Source organism: Motacilla alba, chromosome 3, assembly GCF_015832195.1.
Source record: "Motacilla alba alba isolate MOTALB_02 chromosome 3, Motacilla_alba_V1.0_pri, whole genome shotgun sequence".
Taxonomy (NCBI): domain Eukaryota; kingdom Metazoa; phylum Chordata; class Aves; order Passeriformes; family Motacillidae; genus Motacilla; species Motacilla alba.
In genome coordinates this window covers 107,976,675-108,001,210 of record NC_052018.1, presented here as the reverse complement: position 1 = coordinate 108,001,210, position 24,536 = coordinate 107,976,675, and the positions used below count along the sequence as shown (strand labels likewise).

The 24,536-nt window shown below is 46.2% G+C and overlaps 1 protein-coding gene across 2 annotated transcripts in view; it reads left to right on the top strand.

Moving 5' to 3' along the window:
• Positions 1-13,157: 13,157 nt before the first annotated feature.
• ISM1 (isthmin 1) overlaps positions 13,158-24,536 on the top strand; it is a 39,675-nt gene continuing 28,296 nt past the window's right edge. For both annotated transcript variants that reach the window (XM_038133833.1, XM_038133832.1), the window contains exons 1-2: positions 13,158-13,313; positions 13,977-14,470. In XM_038133833.1, coding sequence (XP_037989761.1) covers positions 13,304-13,313; positions 13,977-14,470 — 504 coding nt within the window. In that variant the 5' untranslated portion in view covers positions 13,158-13,303. The remainder of the gene's footprint in view (positions 13,314-13,976; positions 14,471-24,536) is intronic.

Below are 24,536 nucleotides of genomic sequence, written 5' to 3'. Positions count from 1 at the left end.
CCCTCAAAGGGTCACCTCCAGACCGGGAGCCGAATTCCCCATAACAGCAATTTGATGTCTATAGCGACTTAACAAAACAAGCAAAATGAAGAAGCAGCCAAGCCCTCCATGTCTGCTCTCATACCAGGACTGGATTTACTCATCCACAGGCCCAGGGAGCTGCAGCACCAGAGCAACTGGCCTGTGACCTCTTGGGTCAGGGGATGAACCAGAATAAACAAGCCCTATAGTCCCAATTATCTCTCTCTACTTTTTGCCTCTTTATTTTGTTTTCTAAAGCTAAGGAGCATCTCCTGGCTGAAATGCTTGAAGACTGAGGACATAATGATACTCTTTAATTGCACAAGTCCTTTGTCATCTTTATCTCTACCCAGAGGAGAGGAGGTTTGTAGAGGAGCTATGGCCTTTATGTGAGGTCTGCTGATGTAGCTGGGAAAACAGACTCCGGTGCACAAATCCTTTCTCTTGGAAGCGCTCTCTTGTGCTGGAAGACCAAATGTGTTTAGGGCATTCAGTGGGTCCCTCCCTGTGTATTTGGTGAAGATGTCTGGGCATTATTTTGTGACTGTTCTTTACTGTTTAGCTCATGTGCAGTTTCCCAAAACGATGCCTGGAGGGTTTCATGCAGGCTGATTCTCCCAGAGCCCTCTCTGAAGGAGCAGAGGACAAGGCAGGTTCCTTTGTGGGGTGTTTCAGAGCCAGGGCTGCACCAAAATGCTGAGCAATTCCCCTCTTGCTGAGCTCCAGGGAGGCTGAAAGAGGCCCACTGGAACCCTCCCATCTGCCCACTGTCCCATGCACTGCTGGTCTGTGAATGGATGTAATTGCAAAAGTGAATCACACTTTAATGACAAATGCTTCCAAAACAAAGCTATAAAGTTCTTGACTCAGTTATTAACTTTAAATGAATTGTTTAGGTTGTTTCCTTCCACACACCCCACCCCCATTAACTTATTCTTGAGGGGAATGTATTTATGGAGCCATGTGCTTCTCACATGGCTGAGGCTAAAAATAGCTTTAGAAACTCATTCCAGCTAAAACTTAATTTAAAATCCAGTTTGTCAGCCTAACACATTGGTCTTTTAGCCTGGTTTCTTTATTTGTAACGATAGCCTTGACCAGTCCTTCGAGTGCTGATTATTTCCTATACCGTTCCTCTAATAAATAATATATAAATAAACACATTCCTGAGCTCAAGGAAACCCCCAAATTACATACAAAATTTATTTTCTCTTCATGGCCTGGACTTCCACTTGGGCAACAAGCAAACTGACTCTCATAAATGCACATGTGCACTCTGGAGACATCAGCTCAGGTTTCTTGCTCGGGTTGGGTTTTTTGGGGGGAGAGAGAGGCTTATCAGTCATTGCAAGTATATTATCTAAGGAATGAATTGTTTTTCCCATGTTCTTTTTTGTCAGCATTCAGCAAATCAGATGCTTCAAAATGTCTGGACCCTCATGGGTCAAATCCTTCTTCTGTTTATTTCAATATGAGTTTTGTCACTCATTTTAAAGCAGAGACTGTAGCCCATAATAGACAATTCCACAATTCCTGGATAAAAGGGATGTTTTCTCCTTGCCCTAGATAATTAAGTCCAATGCAGAATCTTTCCATTCCCATCAGTAGTTGTTTTTGGTTTTGTTTTTTTTTTTCAAATGGTCTTGAGATGACTGTGTCCTGAGCTCCAAGGGTTGAAATCCTTTAGGAAAGAGATTTTCAGCCTGTGCTTTATGAATCTGTGGGGCAGCAACAGGCAGCTGAAGAAAGCAAAGGTAATGTCAGTAGGCTCAGGAGCTGCACAGGGATCCATGTGAAACAAATGCAGCATTCCACATTAAAAGCCTGATGGAACACCACTGATTTGGCTAATATTATGCTATACAAGGGAGAGATTTTGGTCGCATAGGAATGCTTAGATTTGCTGAGAAATTTTTTGTTCTTCTGGTTTCAACACTTTTCTGTCTGAATCCCACTCCTCATTTCTACGGTGTTAGGCCTTATTTATTTAAAAGCATGGTCCTTTTTGCTTCCAGAATTCATGCCAATTAATGATGCTGCATTCTCTTTGTCCAATAGGATGGAAGAGGTAATTTTCCTTGGTGCAAACCAGTTGCTGTTTTACTTTTCAATCCACTTGTAAGTCTGCTCCCTTCCTCCCTTTTCGTCTAGGTCCCTCCTCACATGGGAAAGTTCCTACTTTGCTTTGTTTATCTTTATCAATTTTGGGTTTCCTGCTAAATTTAATTTTAAATTAAATTGGGTTGCCTGCTAAATCACTTTTTAGGTTTATATATGCATATATGTGCGTGAATTTTTCTGATTAGTCTACTTTTTTTAAATGTGCTGTTTAAATAATTTTCAGTCAGTGGCAGGATTCTGCCCTTTCAGCCCTGATTGTTCAGTTCATGTCATCAGCTCTAGCAGGAGTCTCTCTGCAAGCCCAGGTAACCACTGTCTGGCATTTTGTTGAAACAATCAAAGAATATCAGTGGACTGGAGACGTATCAAATATCTTTTTGTGTTATTCTTGCAAGCCCTCTATTTCTTCAAGGACTGTATCAACCGTTTGATTTGATACTGGTTTCTGCAAGAAGTGGATGCCATTACAGATAAATAACCACTGCTCTACTCAAACCAGAACTCTTCGTAGTCCTACTGCTTCCGAGAGGATTGCCATTGTTTACTGGAGACAGAATTAACGCTGCCATACTTAACTCATTTGCAAAGATCCTGTAGGTTTGATAACCACAAAAAGGAGACAAACCAGAGCAATTTAAACACTTACAGATTCATTTTCCCCCCAGGATGGTGTCCAGTCATAATCAGTTTTTCAGGCAGTCATATAACATTGGTGAGTTTGCTGGAGATTCTTGGGGCAGGTGAGTTTGCTGAGTTTGCTGGAGTTTGCTGAGATGAGTTGGATGAGTTTGAGTAGGTGATTCTTTGCTGGAGATTCTTGGGGCAGGTTGCAGGCTCAGCACCTTTAACCATGGCTACTTTTGTTTATGATTCTGCAATCAGCAGCTTGAATTTCACACACATCTAATTGATCTCTTCACACCTAATGTCTCTAATTGCATTTTTAAGCAGGAATGGCCATGCCTTCCAGTCCCTTTACATCCTGCATCTGGTTTACACATACAATCTCCATCTATTTCACTTGGAGGGTATGAGGTTTTTTTAGTTGAAACTGTTAAGTTAGTGAAATCCTTAATAAAAGGGAGGTTAACGGCAGAAGGTGCTTTATACTGGTATTGATTATTCCTGCAGATTGGAAAGCACTTTGTTTGCATCCTAGGGAGGGGGCAGCTACACCCCAGTCATACTAGCTTCAAACTGGAAGAGTTAAACTGATGTAAAACCCCTGTGTCCTTTAGCCTCGAGGAGCAATTGGGAGTTAAAAAGGCAGAAATCAGATTTCAAGCAGGTGAGTGAATGCATGCCAAAACCTAGCATTTAACATGAAATTATTTCTCAAAGGCATTTTAATGTGGTTGGAAGGGGCACAAAACTCACTACAAAAGGCAGGAAATTCAGAGTTAGCACCTGTGCACCATCCCCTTCTGTGTGCTGGAGCTACTGCTCTGTGACAGGTTTGGGGTTTAGCTGCTTCTCTGCTGTCTACACAGCCCGGATTCTGCAGCCTCCTCTGAGGAGTGGCCTCCAGCCTCTGGGTGCTCTGCAGTAGCAAATGCCACCTGCAGTGACACTCCCAAATGCAGCTTTCAGGCCTCTTTGTTGAAGCTGGAGTGCTCAGAGCTGAAGAGCTGGGAGTTAAAATCCCCACCTTCTGCTTCGGAGTTCCTTTGACTTCATTATTTCCTCTCTACATGCCATCCTCAGCAATGCCAGTTTAAGAAATACCCCACTAATTCAGGACACTTAAGGAGCTCAAAGTTTGAAGGTTTTAAAGGGAAAAAAAAAAAAAAAAAGGCAGTTGTGAGGTTCGTGGTGAGAGCAGAACAGCAGATTTCAGTCCAGGCTTTAACTCCCACAGCCTCCCCAGTGATTAAACACACAGCCAAAAGCTTCAGTCTGGACCAAACTGGGCACAGCTCCAGGGGGTTAGAGGCAGGTAGGTATGTGAGGATGAACCCTGGCTTGCTGCTTGGCAGGGACAGGGATTTGGAAACCCAGGCCACCGCTACATCCACAAAAATCAAAGGACGGCGAGGAGGAGACAAAGTCCTGCTCTCTTTGAAACAAAGAGCAGCCAAAATGTTCGTGTCGGGGATTTTTTTTCTCTTGCTTTGGGCAGGCAGAGCTGGGTTGCAGCCAAGCAGCTCAGGACCTCACCAGCACCCAGGGACCAAAGCAGAAAGTGCAAAAATGGGTGAGTGTGTTTAGGGGAGCTCTGTAAACACAACCCCTGCACACAAACTGTTAAGCACATTCAGGACTTGGGAGTTTTTGCTTTGGCATCTCTTTATGTCCTTTAATGAAACTACTGGCAATGAGGTAGTTGGGTTTTTTTCCCTTTGGTTTGAATTTCTGAAAAGCATAATTTCAGCAATTTTTCTCTGTTCTTACACACACACACAAATTGCTTTAGACAGGAAGAAATTGCTTTAGACAGGAAGAATTTTCTAAATTGAGTTAGACTTGAATCAAATAATTGAAAACCTATTTTTAAAAAGCACTGTGGTGCTTTGCATTCTTGAAAAAAAAAATTCTTGTATTCCCAATTGTTTTTCAGTAAACTTTCATCGGCCTGTTTAAAGTTCTGCAAGTGTGAATATTCAAATTTCAAACATCTGGCTTCAAAATCAAGGGTTTCAGAAGTACTATATCCCCCCTTACTGCAGAATTGTCAGTAAAACTTCAGCAAAGACCAACTCTTTTCTTTGCCAAGGGCTGGTTCTGCATTATTCACCCAAATAGGCTTTTTTTTTCCCCATTGACTGGAATGGGAGCAGAATCCATCCTGAAATAGTAGCCCCCCTGGTTTAATCCATGACAAGAGACAAACAAATAGACCCTTTGAAATGAGTTTCATCTTTTGTGTCCCATTTGTTCTCTGATGCAGGTGTCAATTGGATCTTTTCCTGTCTGTCTGTGGTTGAAAAGCAACATGTCCTAGTTAAACCCACTTGTAAATTGTAGCATTTTACAGAAGAACTCCCCCGGGGATCTACTAAAAAAGCTACTTGAGTTTAAGAACCAGAAGTCAAAAAAAGGGTTAATTTGCTTTCCCTTTCTCACTCTGTTTCAAGTAGTTTCTTGTTTAAAAAAGATCTCTCTGCTTATATGCCTCATACTGCATGTATCTCCATGTACAGGAAAAAGATTCTTCATACCCAGGGTCTGATCCTGCCTGCACTGAAGTTCATTTATTTGTAAATCATGGGAAAAAAAATTCCTTTTATAGCGGGCCCGGCCACACATTTCCTATTTTTCTTGAGCCAACAGTCTTATCAACAACCTGCTTGGTGGATCTGGGGCTAGAAACTGCCTCGGAGTTTTTAATCTTGTGTGAAGGTGACTCTGGAACTAAAACTGCAAGAAGCTGGTCCAGCTGCTCTGCCAGCTGGACAGACTGGCTGGCTATCCAGAAAAAAAAACCACCAGCAACAATAATAAGCCCACACACGTCACATTTTGGAAGAATGGCATTATGTATAAGAAAATGCATTGGAAGTGTATAAACTGTTACGTGATAGAGCTGCACAAAATGAGAAACTTTCTAAAGGCTGGATCAGAGGAGCTGTGCTGTGTACAGTGGTGTGTGCCCCTTTTCTGTACCAGTCTTTCACACCCTCCCATGAGGATTTGTGTGGCGTTGCATCACCTCCTGAAGCCAATTCCAACTGCACAAGGATGTTACTGATGGAGAAGAAAATAGAGAAGAAAAATCTAGCTGCTCATTAGCAGCAAGTAACTGTCTGTGTCAGCAAGGTGGAGCTCCAGGTATTGCTTTTTCACACTTGCTGTTGTCTTCAGGGCACTAGAGGAGTGAAAATCTCCTACAGACAGGCCAGCTCCCTCGAATAAACACCTCCCTTGGTCTGCAGCGATTGCCTCATGGTAGGTACCAAAGTGCTGTGCCTTCAAACCATTCTCCCTCCGTCTCTCCCGAGGAGCTTCCAGCCAACCCAGACTGGTGTCTCCATCCAGCCACAGCATTTTGCCAAGAATATCTGCTCTGGCAGGACCAGGAGAGATGTTTGTGTGACTTTTTGGTGAGTGTCTGTGCTCCTTGCCTGCTATTACTGGCATGCAGCAATCAGGTTTGGCTCTCCGGAGCTTTCTGCAGCTCCTTTCTGTGCTCTGGCCGTCTCATTCAGACCCACTCAGACTTCCACCATTGCACTGTGGACAGTAGGTGAAGCTGTTGCTATCCAAACTCAGCCCGAGAGCAGCAGCAATGTGCACATTTGTTTGCCAGACAGCACACTGGAAGTCGGGCAGCAGAGAATGGTTTTCTTAGAATTAAATACTTTACATGAGAGGTCCCAGATTCTGTTTTCTTTCTCTGTTGCCTTATTTGACATAAAGTCATCCTCCCCATTCCCCAGTTATTCCTGTCCTCTCCTAGCTGGGAATTCCCCAGGGAGTCCCTCACTATTTTAGCGTTGTGATTATTATTTTAGGTACTGAGGTATCACAGACATGGGCACTGCTGTGAGAAACACTGCACTGAGGGAGGGCACAGGAACAGCCTGCACTTCAGCCCTGCTGGAAGGAGCATCTAATCCAACTGCCCATCCTCAGCCCAGGAGGAATTCATTTGACACATCAGCAACTTAAGAAAAAGCATTAAACACATTTGCTAGTTTAAATTATTTCTTCACCGGCTGTAGTAACTCTGAGCCTGTTCTTGGTGTTTCCTTAAAGCCAGACACCTTTACTGGGCACCTTGTCACAACCCCTACAGAACAGAGATTTACTTCCCATAAAAGCTTTTCCCCTGCATTTCAGAAAAATGTGTGTTTTAAAAGACCAGTCACAGATCATCCAGATGTCTCTGCAGGGAATACAGCATTTGCCATCAGGCTCTGATTTGGTGCACCAGTGGCCCTCAGAGAAAGAGGCAAATGGCAGGGAAAGAACCTGCCCTCACTCTCCATGGTTCTGCCACCTTTGTTGAAACAGGATTGTGGTATTTTTCCTCCTACATCAGCTTGTGGGACACATTGCTTATCTGGAAACTTTTGCTTTATAGAAGAGTGTTTATCATTAGCACTGCTTGGTTCCTAAAGCACTGGCTCAAAACTGGGCTGAGAAACTTTACTGTAAATTCAGCACTTCAGTATTTAATTACTGGAGTATTAGAACTTGCAGGTTTCAAACCCAAATGCTTCACTGATGTGGCAGAATTTTGACTTGACAAAGCACTGCACAGAGATATTAGGAAACATAAGGGTTGGCTACCAAGCAGAGGAACTGACTGAACAAAACCAAAAAAATGAAGCCCCTTGATCCCCTTTCCAGGAGGTATAACTAGATTGGGCAGACCCTTACCTGTGCCAGTGCATTCAGAAACGAGCTCTATTTTCTTCACCTCTGGGAATGAAGGCCTTCCTGCAATGGACACAGGTCAACACTTCGTTTAGGAGACAGGCCTTCATCTCACTCACCATCACAGGATCCACTATGAAATCCTCCTTTCCCTTTTCTGCTGCAGAGCTGTCCTTCAGCCTGAATTGGCCTTATGTTTCTACAATTTATTATTGTTGTTATTATTGTTATTATTGTTGTTATTATTATTGCCATTGTTGTTATTGTTATTGTTGTCATTGTTATTTTATATATATTATATAATATTATATATATATTGTAGTTATTGTTGTTACTGTTAATAAGTTTCTGATCTCCAGAGTCACAAAAGCCGTCTTGAAAAAAGCCAATTGCAAGCCAATAAAGTGATATTTTCCCTGCAAAAGAGTTGAAAACCATAGGTGCAGAAGGTATGAATTGCCCTGTTTATTTCTTTTTTTTAACTCTCAAAAACATTGGCTGCTACACTGCTGGACATAGGATAAGACCTGTCAGAAGCAATCAAGAAATTCAAACCTTTGTCAAACAATACCTTAGGGTAATTTACATCTTTTTCAGCCATCAGCTATGCCAGGATCACCTCCTTCCTCTGTATTTAGCACCCACCAGACCTGTTTGGGTACTGCTGTGCACCCACGGACAGCCTGTGTACGCACAGGGTGAGCTGCAGCCTTATTTATTCTATGGAATAATTTGAATTTAGTGATAAATTTGGCTGAGTCAAGTTCGTGGATGAGCCAATCTAATGGCTCACTGCTGCCAAAACAGGGGGCCACCTCTGTCACATGGGTCACTGCTGCCAGAAAACCACAGGGAATTACAGTAAATCAACCTGGAGTGGGAGCCTTTACTCTGTTCGAAACACTCAGCTTCACTGCACCAACCCAGGCACTTCTGCAGAGCTAGAACTCTCTTCAGGGGAAAAGCATTTGCTGGTTTCACTGTATTTCTCCAAAGAGGCAAATTTGCCTTGTGGCAAGCTCTCATGAAAGTCAGCAGAATTTAGAGTCTTTGGGCACTTCTGAAAAACCTTGCCTGGCGTGCTGGTTCCCACAGCCCCATACTGCCACAGCTTGGCAAATGCTCCAGTGCAGTTGCACATCATCAGTACAAAAATGCGCAGCATATTGAAAAGTGAAAATGTGGCAGAGTGTAAAATAAAGAGAATTTGGTATTGAAAAAACCCAACCTAGCAGCTGGGAAATTGGACTGGACTGTTTTTTTTCTGTTTTCTCCATTTCCATATTCCATAATCCAGACTTGTTATACATTTCCGGTTTGGCTTCAACTTTTAATAAAGTGGCTGCTGAATTTCCAGCCTGTCACACAGGCACTGCAGAATTCAGAAATCTTGACCCCAGCTGGTGGCAAAATATGTAGACGGGAAGAAAAGCACCAGTCTAGGAGAAGCAGGAAAATTGAGAATTCTAAGCTAATCAGTGCTTTTAAAAAGAGGGTGGTTACTATTCAAGTAGTAATTTATTGAGATAAAGGAACCATGAGTCATAGAAAGACTTACGTTGCCTGCAAGGGAATGTTATTCTTTTTTCTTCCTTTTTTTTTTCTTTTTCTTTTTTTTTTTTCTTTTTGAGAGAGAGAGAGAGAAGACACTTGTGTGTGCATTTGCAGCTTACAGCTAAGAGGTTGGAGGTAGAAAGCTAATCAGCCATTCTGTCTCCTATCTGCTGATCTGCTGGCGTTGGGGGAAGGGGAATGTGGGCAAACAGGCATTAAATTCCACTGGCAGGCCATGGGAAGGTATTCCTTGATAAGCAGCATCCAAGATGATGAGCCATAAAGCAAAGCCCCTGTGAGGAAGCAGGGGAAGAGGTAGAGAAAGCTTTAACCATCTGTCTCAACCCAGCCTTGCTCAATGCTTGCCAGAGCAGAGGTCACCACCAACAATAATAACCCTGGAGAAGCCAGACGTATGCTTTCCATTCACCAATAATCTACAAAGCATCTTAGGGTGAAATCCTGGCTCCTCTGAAGTCAATGGGAGCTTTGCCAACGACTTCAGTGGAGCCAGGTTTTCATCCCTGATAAATTTAAAGCAACCCCTAGGCTTAAAGATGAAACGACGGCATCCTGGGAGTGGGTGCAGGCTGAGGAGCAGCAATGCTTCTCTGAAAAGCTGTCAGATCTTGCAGACAGGATGCCTTCACAGTCCTGGAGCAATGCCAGGGTGGACAGTGAAGGGGTAAAGTGGACAATCAGGTAAACACCAATCATTTTTAATTGCTGGGGCTGCTTCAGTGTAGGACCCTGGTGAGTCTTGACACTGGGACATAAAAGCCAGTGGTCCTTCTCACTTCTGAGATAAAGCATAGAAAGCGAGTTATGCTGGTTTATATTATATCATACTGACTTTTTTTTTTCTCTCCTCTTCTTACCCAGTGATTTTCATGTTGGCCTTGAAGGTTGTCACCTGGTGGCACTCATCCCAAGTGAGGATTTCTCACACTTGACCAGGTACAATCAATGAAACGAACCGAAACGTTCATTTCAGTCCCTAGGACCACCCAGCCTCTGCAATGTGCTGTGTCTCAGGCAATACCTGGGTTTTCAGGACTCAACACCGAGTGTAGGTGCCTGCACAGGGATGAGGAGGGGTTGGCCCCAGGCAGTGTGGTGGACCGTGATGGCTATGGCAGGAGACAGGAGCATCACCATCAGGACATGTCAGCAAGGACACAACAAATTCAGCCCTGGACAAAGTTTGTTGGCCTGGAGCACTGAAGGTGGTACAGTGGCATTTTCTGTTGGCAGGCTGGTGTAAGGGAGACCCTGGTCCCTTCCTCTGGCAGTGTCATAGCTGTAGCCAACAGGCTCCTGAAACACCTCCCAGGAGAGAGTCCTCATCCTGTGGTGGAGGCTGCAACGTGGACAGCCACTACTCGCTCTTGGAGCTGTGCAATGAGGAACATGGGATCTGTGAGGTGTGAGAGGCAGGGTGTCAGAGGACCTCCCATAGCTTACTGACTGCCGTCACATGAGCTGAGCCACACCACCTGACTGGGCACCATGGTGGCCATCAAAGAGCTTGGGATCTTTTCCCAGGGGCTCTTGCTATTTTCCCTGGCACTGGCAAGAAGCTGGGAGAGCACAGGAGCTGAGTCTGCCTTTCTCAGTGGAAGGAAGAGAAATGGAAGGTAAAAGCTGGAGGTGGAGGGGTGAGGTGTGAGCTGTGAACCTTTACAGGGAGCTATCACAGGAACACACCTCTCTTATCCCAGCACCACTGTCAGACCCACTTGCTGATCCACCTGCCTGTTGAGTACCCACAACCACATCCCAGGAGCAGTATTCCCCTCAGGCTAGCTATGGTCTCCTCCTCCTGGTGAACCCTGACTTCATCTTCCAGGGACTAAATGGTGGCTGCTTGAGCAAGTGTCCACCCAGCTGGGAAAAGAACTTTCCCCTTTGCTTTTAAATCCATCTCCCTTCCAGGTCTTGATTCAGCCATCTGGACTCATGGATGAAGTCATCTGCTGACTGAAGAACGTTTGTGAATTTAAAAAGGCATCTCCAGAGCATGTGTATGCCCACTCCTGCCTCGCTGCCCCAGACAGCCACACAGGCAGCAGTGCCACTCCCAAGTGCCACTTTTACACCAACTTTTTCCAGTGCGAAGAGGTTTTGGTTCCTCACTGCCATCCGCCTGCAGCTGAGAGCAGCACTGCTCTGTCCCTCCCTAGCTTTGCACAACAGCTCAATGCGTTGATGTGCCACGAGGAGATGCACACCAGTACATCTCATCTGGATTAAAGATGTCTTTTGGTTCAGTTTCATAAGGCAAGGGAGAGCTTGCATTACCCAGAGCTCGGCGGCAGATCCATGTGTGTGCTTTAAACCAGACTGTCACTCAGACTGTTTCGCATTACGAGCCTTCAGCCTTGCTCTGGCTGTCGGCTGGTGCTATTGAGCTCTGAAATGCAGAGCTCGTCTGCCAAGTTTCCACTTTTCTTCAACATCCACTGACAGCCACTAGGTACGGTCAGACTTTGGCAAACCTGGAGGACACTTGTGCCTCTTGGCTGCCAAGCTTGCCTCCTGTAGCTGCCCTGCTTCTGCTCACTGCCACCAGGATCACAGCAAGGGTGGCAGGGGGAGAGCCAAGGCCGAGCGATGACAACCAAAGCACAATCAGTGTTTTTATCTTCTCAATCTTTTGATTAGCCCAAGGAAGGTTTGGGTTAAAAAAAAAAGGCACCACATTTTTTAAAAGCCATGTGACAGTCCCACAGGCTGTTATGGCTTTAAGCAGTACTGAATAGCTCTGTATGGTCCATCAGTGCCATACCAGGTAATTTTTGACAAGTGATGTCACGAGATAGGAGTTGCACCTCTGACACACTCAGGGCAGACCCATGGGAGTCCCTGCCCTGCACAATCATCTGTGCTGATCATTCCTACTGCAGTGCTAACATGGAGTATGTTTGTGGATTTGAAAATCCTTCAATCTGAAGGTTTGGGGCTTGTGGCTTTTGGTCACATCTTTAATGATACCCCAGTGCAATCACATTAACTATATTCTTGTCTGATTCCTGCGCAATCATTGACAGTGGTTATCACTGCAAGAGTACGAGACATCACACTGAGTCACTCATGACCACAGCCTTCAGATGCTCCAAGACCTGCAAGGAACCTCCAGGGAGCTCTGATTCTCCTCATGCCCCAAAAGTGCCAGTTTTCCAGGGCACAGTGCAGGCTAAGGGAGTGATGTGCCTCCCATGATGTGCCTTGTCCCAGCTGGCTCCACACACTGGAAGAACATCTCACCCTTACCTTGCAGGAAACCCTGCTGAGGACACTGGTCTCCAGATGAAAATGTTTCAGACTGGGGGATACTTTTTCCCCAATTTAGACATTTTAGACCAATTCAGCCTCTCGGCTGTCACATACTCACAGTTTGTTCGTATCCTCGTTTTTACACATAACATTCCCAATTGCGCAAGAGCGACAACAAAAATTCCAAAAGTCCCATTTTTTGTTAGGTGGCTTTATTTATGCTTCAAGTTGATTTGAGCTGCGTTTGTTCTTGTTACAATGAGCTGCAACTTGAGCACCCACAAAGCGGTCCAGCTTCCTCAGACTGGACGCTGAGATATTTACTTACAGCAAGTGATAATCCAACCCTCATTTTCACATATTCTCAAGCCCGCATTACTTTTAAATTTGAGGGCTCCCATCTGAGAGAGAAAGCTTTTTCCACAGTACTGACACAGGTCAGCAGCCCAGAGGAAGAGCAAGGAGTGTCAAACCCTGGTGGAGTCCCACTCGGGACGCACAGACCAACTGAAAGGGACGTGTCACTCCAGGGCAGATCCATCCCAGCCGAGCAGAGATGGCAGTCGGGACGCAAGGTGTGTGGGGAGGGCTCCGGGGGCAGCACTGGGGTGTCCTGGCAAAGCAGGGCACGGAGAGGAGCAGGGCACGGAGAGGAGCAGGTCGGCACGGGGAGGAGGGCAGCGGGGTGGGGGGGGACACGCTAGGCTGGAGCAGGATCAGCAGAGAGGGCGAAGGAAAAAGGGGGGGGAGCAGGGAAAGGAGGCAGGGCAGTATAAAAGCATCCGACACGTACCTCTCCCGACACAGAGCGAGGGGGCGAGAAAGTGGGCCTGGAAGCAGCAGCAGCAGCAGCAGCAGCAGCAACAGCAGCAACAGCAGCAGCAGCAGCAGCAGCAGCAGCAGCAGCAGCCAGGAGGAGCGGCAGCCGCTTGCAAGCACGCACGCACGGTGGCAGGAGAGAGTGCGGCGCTACCCCTGCCAGCCCTAGGGCACTGGAGGGAAGAGAGGAGAGATGGAGCCAGGTATCCAGCTCCCCGGGAGGGCAGCGGGCAGCTGAAGCTTTTCGCAGCCGCTCGACCTCTGCCCCCTATCCCATTTCCCACGGCTCAGCCAGTGGGTAGAGAGGGGGAGGAAGAGGAAGGGGGACGGGAGAAGGAAGCTGCAATCTGCCCCTCTTTTTCCCCGGGGAGCTCGCAGCGCGAGGGCCGGGAGCCGGCGGGGGTCGCGGCGCGCCCCTCTCCGTCCGCCCCGCACGGCGAGGGGCCGGAGCCCGGCGGGGCGGGCAGGGCAGGGCAGGGCAGGGCAGGGCGACGCCTCGACGGGCGTCGGGAGGGGAGGGGGGAGCGGCGGGGCGGGCGAGGACACGGCGGCGGCGGCGGGGGAAGCTGGTCCAGGGGCCACCCCCATCCCCGAGCGCGGAGGGAGGCGATAGCCCCGAGCTCTCTCCTCCCCTCGGAGCGTCCCGGCTTCCCCGCCATGTGAGACTCGTCCCCGGCCCCCCCGCCTCGCTCTCCTCCCTCCTCCCTCTCCCTCGCACACACACTGCCGGCTCCCCCCGTGCTCGCAGCGTGTCCCCGCCGGCCGCCGAAAGCCGCTGCTCTCCGCCGGCCGCGGCTCCCCGAGGCGGCGGGGGTTCGGCCGCCCGCTCCCTCCTTCCGACGGCCCGCGGTGCCTCTGGCTTGCAGGGCTGCCCGCAGAGACGCCGCCGGCCTCGGGTACCTGCCGCCCGCCGCCGGGCAGCGCCGGGACTCTGGCCGCCGCCGCGGCATCCCGCCCCGACGTGGCTCCGCCGTGGTGCGGCGGCCCCCGCTGCTGCTGCTGCTGCTGCTGCCGCCGCTGCCCCGCGCCCGCCGCCCGCCCCGCCGACGCCGAGAGCGGCGCGGTCCCCGCCGCCCGTCCTGCGGCTCCTGGGGCCGGGGCCGGGGCCGGGGCCGCTCCGGCGGCGGCCCCGGCGGCGGTGGCGGCGGCCGCCGCGGCTCCTCCTCCTCCTCCGCCTCCTCCGCGTCCGCCGCCGCCGCCGCGGGGCCCTAAAGCCGCCCGGCTCAAGAGGATGGTGCGGCTGGCTGCCGAGCTGCTGCTGCTGCTGGGGCTGCTCCTGCTCACCTTGCACATCACCGTGCTGCGCGGCGGCGGAGAGCCGCACGCCCCCTCGGCTGCCGGCAACCACAGCCAGCGGCAGGTGAGTGCCGCCCCGCCTCCCCCGGCACCCTCCCGCGTCCCCCGGGGCCGTCGGGGACAGCGCGGGGCTGGCCGAGCTGACGGGGGCCGTGCACCTGCCCCGTCCGCCTCCACCTCCTCCTCCTCCTCACGCCGCCCGCGTCCGTCCCGACCCCGAGGGCTCCGCCGCCCGAGGGCTTTCCCCGGGCGTTTACGGGGTGTCCCCCGCCCTCCTTGTCGAGGGCAGCGGTGGCAAAGGCGGAGCTGCTCCGGCGTCGCGGTTCGATGCCATACGGGAGGCGTCGGGGCGGCTCTCACGCGTGTTCCCGCAGCGGAGGACGGGCAGCGCACCTGGGGAGCGTGTGGGGCAGGCGAGGGATGGAAGCGGCCGTGTCAGGGCATCCCTTCGTGGGGGCACAGGATTCCCTAGAGTGAGAGGGGAACAGATAGGTGTGTGGTGTCGGGAAGTACTGGAACTAAGTGTATGGCTTTCCTTGGAGAGCATCAAGAGACAGGCTGACATTCAGTCCTGAAACAGGCAAGAAACTTAGGGTCATAAGTGCTTGTGATGTGAAGGACAGCACTTGCGACCCAGCTAGCCCATTCCAGTCTTTGGAAAGACTTCTCCCATGAAACTCCTCTGTGTATTATGTCTGACAGAGGTGAAGGACTTTTTTTTTGTCTGTTTCAGTATTCTTGCAGGTCGTTCTTTTTATTTAGTATCACATGTTGCCATTCGTTTATAATGGTTGGAGACAGTGATCAAAGCTGCAGAATCACCAACATCAGCAGACAAAGCTTGTAAACCTCTGGTCAGTTGCATGTTTCCTGGCCAACACTCTTCTCCTCCATCCATGTGATAAAATAAAAAAAATCCAAATACCAAATCATGCGATAAACTGACAAAAAAAAAAGTCATAATTATTACCACCATACATTTATGTAAACCATCCATCATCTGGGTAAGAATCATAGCACCAGCAGAGGATAAAAGCCAAGGAGCAGTAAGGAGAGTGCAGGCTGTACTGTTCACTGTATGCATGGGATCCCCAGCTGGTGGTCCACAAAATGAACCCACCAGCCACAGGGGGGAACCCAGAGCTGCAGGCTCAACATCCCAGTCACAGGATTTCTGAGTAGGTCCCCCTAACTCAGAAAACCTCCTGTTGAACTTGGTGGGAGTCCTGCTGAGGGGAGCTTAGGTAAGGCCCCACCATGCTGTCGCTGCAGTTTTATCACCAGCTTGGCATTCCAGGATTTTTTTTTAAATATCTGCAAGATTTCTGGTAATAATGTTTTATAAACGATGCTTTCTTTTCTCATGGGCACTGGGAATGCCTTTTTAAAGGATGTTCCTTGGAAAAGTAAATTTGGAGAGGTTTTTTATGAGGTGTTTGCTATCATTAGAATAACCCTGAATTTGCCTTTTCGTGACAGGCTTGTAACATAATGAGAGAAACATCTGGGCAAGTGGGAACTCTGGGTGATGCCATTTCCCTGAGCAGCTCCTTTTAGAGCACTCTTGTAAGGTTAAGGTGAAACAAGAGGAAAATCATCTTCAGATAATTATCTTAGATTATTATCATTGCAGTTGCCTCTCTCATGAAAACCTGTAGATTGTTGGCTTCAAGAATTTTTTCTGTTCAGGTAATCTGTTTTACAGATTACCTTAATAAACTCGGTACCTTTAAGCACCGTGATAGCTTTAGCAGTTCATATTTTCATAACGTTTTGCCATTTGTAGAATTGAAATTCTTACATACTTCCCAACTCCATTGATTCTGCAGTTACGCATTTGAGAGACAATGTCTGTACAAAACATTACGGGGGGGAAAGGATATTGATTAGAGCAATTGGTTAAACAGATGGAAGTCTCTTAATTTTCGGGTTTTATAACTTCCAGGGGTTCTGTTGCTAGCTGGATTCTGTTGTTTTAGAAAGTTGCACTTAAGCAGGCAGATGCTTCCATTCAGGGCATCACAGTATAAATCTCAATGAGAAGTTTGCACCGGGATCTTCTGATTCTGGCAGGTTTTGGGCTGTGTCATGGCACGTGCTGAAGTAAATGCAACATCCTAGTGCACTGCACTCACAGGGAGAGAATCAGTGTGGGAAACACTGCACAAACTCGGACTTGTTGGTATGAGCACTTGGACATCTCTCAGGGTTTTTCTCTCCTGGTACATCTGTGGAGAGGAGTGATTGCGAGAAGTGAGTAGATACATTTGATGAAATTTCTCTTGAAGAAGTGTGGCAAATCCAGGAAAGAGTATTCTTTGCAACAAAGACGTTTATAGATGTCTTTTGACGTGGCAAATTTGTATCAAAAGTCCCTGGCAATTGTCAAACAGAGGATATGGTCTATGGGACTTAGGCAGTCTGTTTGCACAAAGGAAGTAGTCAGAATTGGGTCCTTCTCACATAAAACGAATTCAGGAAGAATCCTTAATAATCTTAAAATATATTTGGAAGTTTAAAGAGCCTGAAACACTTGGAAGCATTTGAAGCCTGATTCAGTAAGAGAGGAAGAGCTTCTCTTTCTCCCATCCTTGGTCCTTCAAATGGAAGGAAGATTTTTGTAGGATAGCTTTTGATTTCTTTTGGTCTTTCAGTTGGGTTAACCCCTGCAATTAATTAGACTGAGAGAAGAAAGAAATATAGGGAAAAAAAATCCCTTCCATCCTAAAATTAAGCAAATTATTTTTTCCTCCCTCTTGTTTTTTCCCTTTGGTGCCCTTCCCCACGCTGTGTGTGTCTCCAGAGATTCCAGATGTCTGGAACTGTCTCATGCTGCTGCGACTGGCTGTGAAGGAGCAGCAGTGAGGAGAAAATCCCAAAGTACTCCTGGGGTCCCCTTTGGGATGGGTAAGGTACAAGCACAGGCTCCCTTGGTTCACTGCTGCAGTGAAGGGCACAAAATGGGAAATCCACGCTGGAGCTGGAAAACAGCTCACAGTCTGGAGTTAGGAGAGGGAATCAGCCTTGTGTTTCTCAGTCAGATTTTATTCCCTTCCTTCCATCTCTTCCAACATGAAAAAAAAAATGGAGAATTGGGGAAGGGGGAGATTCTTTTCTGCTGAGAATTCTACTAGGTCTAATTTAATTATCATCCAGAAGCTGTTCTGGAGCATATTTATGAAATAAAGAAGTACAGATTTTCTTTTCTGAAGAAGAGCAAATGAAGCTATATTAAGAAATGGAAAAAAGCAGCTTGGGTATGTTTTTATCTTTTTACATAGTCCTAAAACCAAGGGAAGGCTTGAACATAAATTTTGGAAGACATTTTTAATACTTTACGATGCTCTAAAATCTGTGCTTTCATTCTGAGAGAAAATATTTCATCGTGAAGTTTATCCCCTTCACTTCTAATTTTTCCATGGCAGGCCTTGCACACCAAGAATAACAGTGTTCCCACACCAAGAAAAATGACCTTGTAAAATGCAGTAACAGAGCCACCAACAATATATGCCATAGCACATGAAGTCAGATTCTCCACTGCAATACTTGCAGCACTATTACATTAGCCTGAAACTCAGTAGTTGTTCCTAAAAGTGGAGCTGTGTAAGAAAACATAATTTGAAAAGCAGCACAATGCTGTAAACAGATTTTTTTTTCCTTTTAATCCCCCTGCTCCTGCCCTTGTCCCCTCCTTCAATAAGCATGCAAAGCAATTACACCCTGTTGGAAATGTTCTCTGAGCCCTACCAGAAAAAATACATTTTGCTGCTTATAAATGGTTGCACAGGAGTCACTCTCCAAGCTGTGTGAGTAGCCTGTTATGGGGCTGAGCTCATAATTTTCTCCCAAGGTCGCCAGTTCAATGCCATGAGTAATTTAGCAGTGGTGTGCTGTCTGCTGCCTTTGCTGGGGTGCATTTCAGGCTTTTCAGGGCTTGTGAGTTCTTGCTGACCCTTGTACTGCATTCAGGCAGTGTGTAAAACTATCTCCAGTCGGATACAGTGGCATATTTCAGCTTTCTGGCTTCCTCAGCTGAGTAGGACTCAAGCTGTTTACTTTGGGAGCGTTTTAGACTCCGTTTTTTGGAAGTAAATTTGAGCTCTGGAGCTTTACCTTTGGTTTGCTCTATTAGGAGCCAATCATCTAAGTCATCTTTGAAAACCTGTCGATTCCACATTCTGCCTTCTTGTTTTCCAGACTGCTTTTAGCCTGTTTAAGGTGCCGGTAAGTGGATGTACATTGTGTATTTAATATGAACCCTAAATCCTTCCCTGCCTTAAGAGGCATTTGTACATTACATGAACAGCTTTCAGAGCAGGTGGCTTGTGAATTGGGCAGGCTGATTCACTGTAACCCAGAATCTCTTTTGGTGAGGGGGTTCCTCATCTCAAGGGATGCTGTTTTGTGCTTTTTATGGCAGTGACAGTGGAACCTGCCTGTTCTCAGCTTTGCTGTGTAGATTCTTAACTAAGGCTCACCCTTTGGCATATGTTCCCCCAGCTATGTACCAAGATCCAGCAATGGCTTAGACCGTGTGCAGTTCATTCTCTCACCTCCCAAGGGAAGGAACTGTGTGTGCTCTTTAGTGGTTTTGCTGTTGGGCTGTGGCTTGTTCCAGGATCCTGGGGGAAGGAAGGGTGATTGGCTTTGCGTGTGCTGCTGCATGCATGGAAGCAAAGGATAAAATGGGAAACAAGGGTGAAGGACTGAGGTTGCTGCACTGAGCAGAGCACCATTTTCTGGCATCCACTGCTCCCAGGAGAGATTCTTTCTCCTTTCAAACCTGGCTCCAGAAATCTCCAGAAAGCATTAATTAAACTTCTCTTCATACCTATCACTTTGATTAATTTCATAGCAAACTAAAGTATCCTTGGTGGAAAAGTGCTACTACACCTTCAGGGTAGGATGTGGCAAGGTTTTTGTATCTTAGACTACTGCAATAATTCAGAACAGGTATCCAAGAATATTTTAGTTATGGCTGCTAGGAGCAATATTAGGCAGGTGTGAATGTAACTTCCTGAGTTAAATTTTACCAAGATGTTTGGACGAGGCATATTTTGCTAATTTTGGTCACGGCAGCTGTAACAGTGATACAACCACTCTGCTACGGACCCCTTGCTCTTACCTGCTTGGTACAAAACTCTCTATTTTGCTTCTCCTTCTTTGGTTGCCAACCCTTAGGTTCAGTCACATTTCCCTGTTCTGTCCTTTCCTGGTGCCAGCTGCCCACAGAAAGAGGAGGCCTAGAGCTGCAGCTCTGCTGGTGGCCTCAACAATTTCTTCATCACTGTGCTGTGTGGTGCAGGTCAGTGTGTACTCCCCTGTGGTTTGTAACATCACTGTTACGACCTGCTGGTACTTAGAGGTTCCCAGCACTTAGAGGTTCAGCATATTGAGCTGTTTGACACCTTGCTCTGCTGTGGAATTCCTTTGCTGAGGAGACATCTGTTTAACCAGTGCAGGTTACGTTGGATGTAAATTGGGAATTGTGGTTTGAATCCGGCGCTGTTCTTTTGTCTCTGCTCATATCTACAACATCTCTTTGTCAGTAATCAATGCTGGATTGCTCCAAAGTGGTGGAAAACTCCATCAAAGAAAACAATGAAAGAATTGTTGATAAGGTGGAATGCTGTGTTATGTCACAGCATCCGAGAACTTCACAGCAAGTGAGGTCCAGAAGGCAGTAGTATGGATAATGGTGCAGACAATGCAGGCTTGGCCTGCCAACGTAATGGGTATATTTGAAAACTTTCTGAAATTGTCTGTGATAGAGATGACTTCTGAAAGCCCAGTCACTGGTAGGTATTCCAGTGGGAAGAAAAAAATCAGTTTGCAAATATCTTGTGTTTTCTAAGATACACTGGTTTGTGAACATTCATGCTTAAGAATTTCTCCTCTCTTTTCCTTTATTATGTAAAAGTGCACTGAGTGCAAGTAATGCCAGGAAATTATTTTGCCATTCTTAACTTATGCTTACATTCTTATGCATTACTTGAATATCTTGAAATACACTCATATTTTGAATATATAGATAGACAATTGAGATGTTTCCTTACACAAGTGTAAACCTAAAAAATTGAAGCCGTGTAGTTTTGCTCGGTGCTTACATCCTGATTTAGCAGCTTTGGCAGGTTTAACTGTGAGCACTGGTTGCTTTATGCTCTTGGGGATGTTTTGCCAGTGTTCCTTGCAAACAGATGTGGTAGTACCCAGTTGTGCCTCATTTGTTCTCTTCACAGTGTTGGTTAGTGATTATTTGGTCCTTTTTTTCACTACTCTTACCTTGCTGTCTGCTTTAAGACTGCACTACATAAAAGCCCTTTAAACTGACTGAATAATGTTCAGTGATCAGAAAGGCGACTTTTTTAAGCTGTTATTTTTCAGTGGTGTCTTTTTTTCCCCCCCTTATTTTACTTTTCAAATGTCAACCCAAGCTTATGCAGGTTGAGGTTTCAGTATTGTGGTGTAGCTTGTGAGCAATGAGCAGTGCAGTGGGTCTCCAGCCTGAATAGAGGCACTGTCAGAGATGAATAATGAAGTGTAACTTTAAAGTGAAAAAATACAAAGTGCTTCAGTAAAAGGCAGAAGGAAGCACTCAGTGATGCAGTGGTTACTGTTGCACTTTAAGACCATTGTGCCTGTTTTACAAGTTTTAAAGACAGTAAATGCCAGGCTAAATTCATAGTCCAAAGCATAGAGATGAATAACATTTCCAAGAAACAGCATAGTGAGCTCACTGGTACATCAGCAAGAGCAGAATATTTCCAGTGTTGATATTTCCATGAACTTTTGATTTGAAATACCAGAAAAAGAAAGAAAACAAAGTGAAATGTAACTTATTATTGTAATAAGGGATGGCTCACCACAGTGGTCACTTCTGTGGCACCAGAATGCTTGGTTAGAGGAGCTGGTGTGGGCGTTACTGGTAAGCAGTTCCTTTATCCTTTTGTCCTTGTTTTTCAAGTGCTTAGAGAACTCACAGCCATGGGTTATATCTTTTTTATTCCTCTCTTCTATCAGTCTAGCTGGACTAAAGCAGGCCTGGAGTTGTTCATCTCTAAGCCTTTAATGCAGGGAGGTGCTCCTGAAGATGAGAGGGGGAAATCAGGGATGAAATCTTTCTCTCACACTCTTGGTGGAGTCAGTGCACATTAAAGGCAGGAGGAGTTCAAACATCCCTTGGCTTTTATGCTTCTGTGCTAGATCTGCATTCTCAGTGTGTTTAAATTGACCTCCTTCAAGACAAGTCAATGATTTGTGTCAGCTGCAGAGCCAAGATCCCCTTGATTATGAATCTTTCACAGCTCAGTTTTTCCACAGAACTGATAAGCACACAGCACATGTCATCAGGACCTCCGTCCATGAAGATGAGCTGGGCCCTGGTGTGTGGCTTTCTTCAAGTTGCATGAATTAATTTCCATCTGTTATGTTTCTTTGCACTGAAAAATCCAGGTGTTTGTTCCACAGTAGTTCTTCTTCCTTGGGAAGATTCACATTTCCTCTTCGCCAGCATGGCTCTTGAGATCAGTTCTCATGACAAAACCAGTGAGTTCTCTGTAAGTACCTATAAAAGCCAGATTAGTGCCCATCTGTTTCTGCCACTGGAGCACTCTAAGAAAAGTGGATTCCTCCTCTTCTAAGGAGCCGTCACTGGGTCCATGTCATCCATGGGACAGGTTTAACTTCCTGGATACTCCTTTCAGGCATCTTGCCTTTGCATTCTCATTGAGTTGGCTGCTCAGGTACTGGGTTGGGTACTCAGTCAAAACACTTCCTCGAATAGAGGAATGCCCAGGAATGCTGAACAGGAGGTGAAGTCCTTGCACTGAAAGAGGTGTGCTGCAGGCTGTGGTGGAAGGAGGTGATGGCAGAGAAATTGTGACAGAAATAACAGGGAAGAGGACTTAGTGATAAGACAACTATTTTTTTAAGCTAGTGCTTCAAAAATTAGTTACACAGCCTTGGTATCTTTATTGCCTTAGACGTAACCCAGCAGCAGCAGTTTTTGCCAGAAGAAACCATCATTACTCCACTGGAAGCAGCTGCTGAAGTTTATAAAGATAAAACGCAAATCTGCTTAGTTTTACCTGCCATATGCATCAGTGCAGGATTTTAAAAAAAGTATGAGATTGGTCTCGATATAACATTAGTAACCAGATATCTACTAATGTCTGTTTGCACAAGCTGCCCAAAGAAACAAAAATGATTAATAGTTTAAAACAGAAAATGAGAACCGTAGCTGTCTAGCACAGATTCTGTAACACCCCACTCTACTTGTCTCCTACATCATTTAAATTGTTTGTGCACAATTTAATTTTGTAGCCAGAAATTATTTCTCTTCTGTTTAGCAATAAAACTGCTGCTGTCTTTAATGTCTGCTGATTCAGCTCTCATCTGAAAGTGCCTCTGGAAGTTACCTCAGTAATCAGACTGGAGTTGTTTAAGATGCAGTCTGTATATCAGCATTTTGTGCTCCTGATTTTAAGATTCTCTGGACAGAAGAAGTCTGTAAAGGCTCACTGCACAGAGCAGGCTATAACAAAGCAGTTAATGATTCTCGTGACATGAATGCTGCCATTACAGTTTATTTGAATGATGCTGGCATTCTGTCTTAAATATATCACTTTTTATTACTTGGTTGAGGTATATTTTTGAAACCAGCTCAATATCAGGCGTGGGTATGCATCTTAGCTAAACTATAACCTAGGCAGTCCATGCCTTTTGCCCTGTGAAGTGCCCGGAGTTTTTCAAAACATGTAACCACAGTGATATTTTTATAAAGGAATGTTCACCTCATGGGATTTTTTTAAGGTGTTCTATTTTTTTTCCAAGTTACAGCTTCACTTTATTGTACATGATGTCCAATAAAAAAGATATATGTCTGTGATTGGACTTTGAAAAAGGGCCATGGTGCCTATTCCATTTAAAGGGAATGAAGTCAAGCAGTAAATTTGCTGGTCGCCCTTTTCATATTGACTGTATCTTGGCCAGCAGTTGGTCTTTGATGTTGTAACAATAGAGCAAAGGCAGAGGAGGAGGAGGATTAGGACCTCCATAATATAAAAACAAGCCTGCATTCATCATGATTTTTATAGAGCACAGTCCCTGTCTATTGGAGGTTTGCAGTATAGGCTTAATGTTCTGCAGAAGGGTACGGCAACTTTAACATTTGCAGGTGGTTTACAATTCATCCATCATTACTCCTACCATCTCTTCTTAATTCAGTTTGTTTAGGCATTCAGCATTTGACTTTTTCTATCATGTTATTCCTTTCTACAAGAGGAAAACAGATGTTTGTCAGGCAGGACAGAGCTTCTGGAGTATCGTTCTCCATTTTGGGGGTTGATTGTCATGTTATTTATGAAAGGCTCACTGCAGCTGGCCAATAGAGTATCTGTTCCTCACCTTGTGCTTTAAAGTCCAGGCTTTTATTGGGAAAGAATGGGGGACTTGATGTGTATGTGTCTAACATTTCTGAATATATATCTCAAACGGGACCCAGGGCAGCCACACTGCCTGGGACTTCAGGTGTATCAAAAGAATAGTGGCAGAGGTTTCAAATGAGCTGTTTAGCCTGGTGGAGCCCTGGAGAGTGTTGATGTGTGTTGAAATGGTAGCAGCACTCAGCACTAGCTCTCAATCCAAACGTGCAGGAGGAAAAGGGTCATCCATTTCCTGAAGATGTTCGAGGTAGCAAGATGTGCTGAGTGCTGGTGGGAGCAGATAGGCTTCAAAATGTGAGCAGAGCTTGGAAAGAGACAAACAATCCGTAATGTGCTGTTGCAGCTGTGTGTGCAGCATAGCAAATGTGGAAGGTGGCATGAAGGGAGTGTTCCCAGGGATGGGATGATGGCAGCAGCAATGAGCCTGCTGCAAGGGGATCCACATCAGAAGCCCAAAGGCAGCTCTGAGGAGACAGTCTGGGGCTGGGTCAGGTTAAAGTGCTTTACTGCACCAAATTCCAGTGGCTCTGGATTAAGGCACGATCCTGAAGTCCACTGACAAGGCAAAACACCAGGAAGCTTGTCTACCAGACTCCCAAGACACCTGTCCCAGGGAAGGGAAGGGGTGAGGGGAAGATGCCAACCCGTGATGCATTTGACAGTTCAGCACTTGTTTTAGGGTTGGAT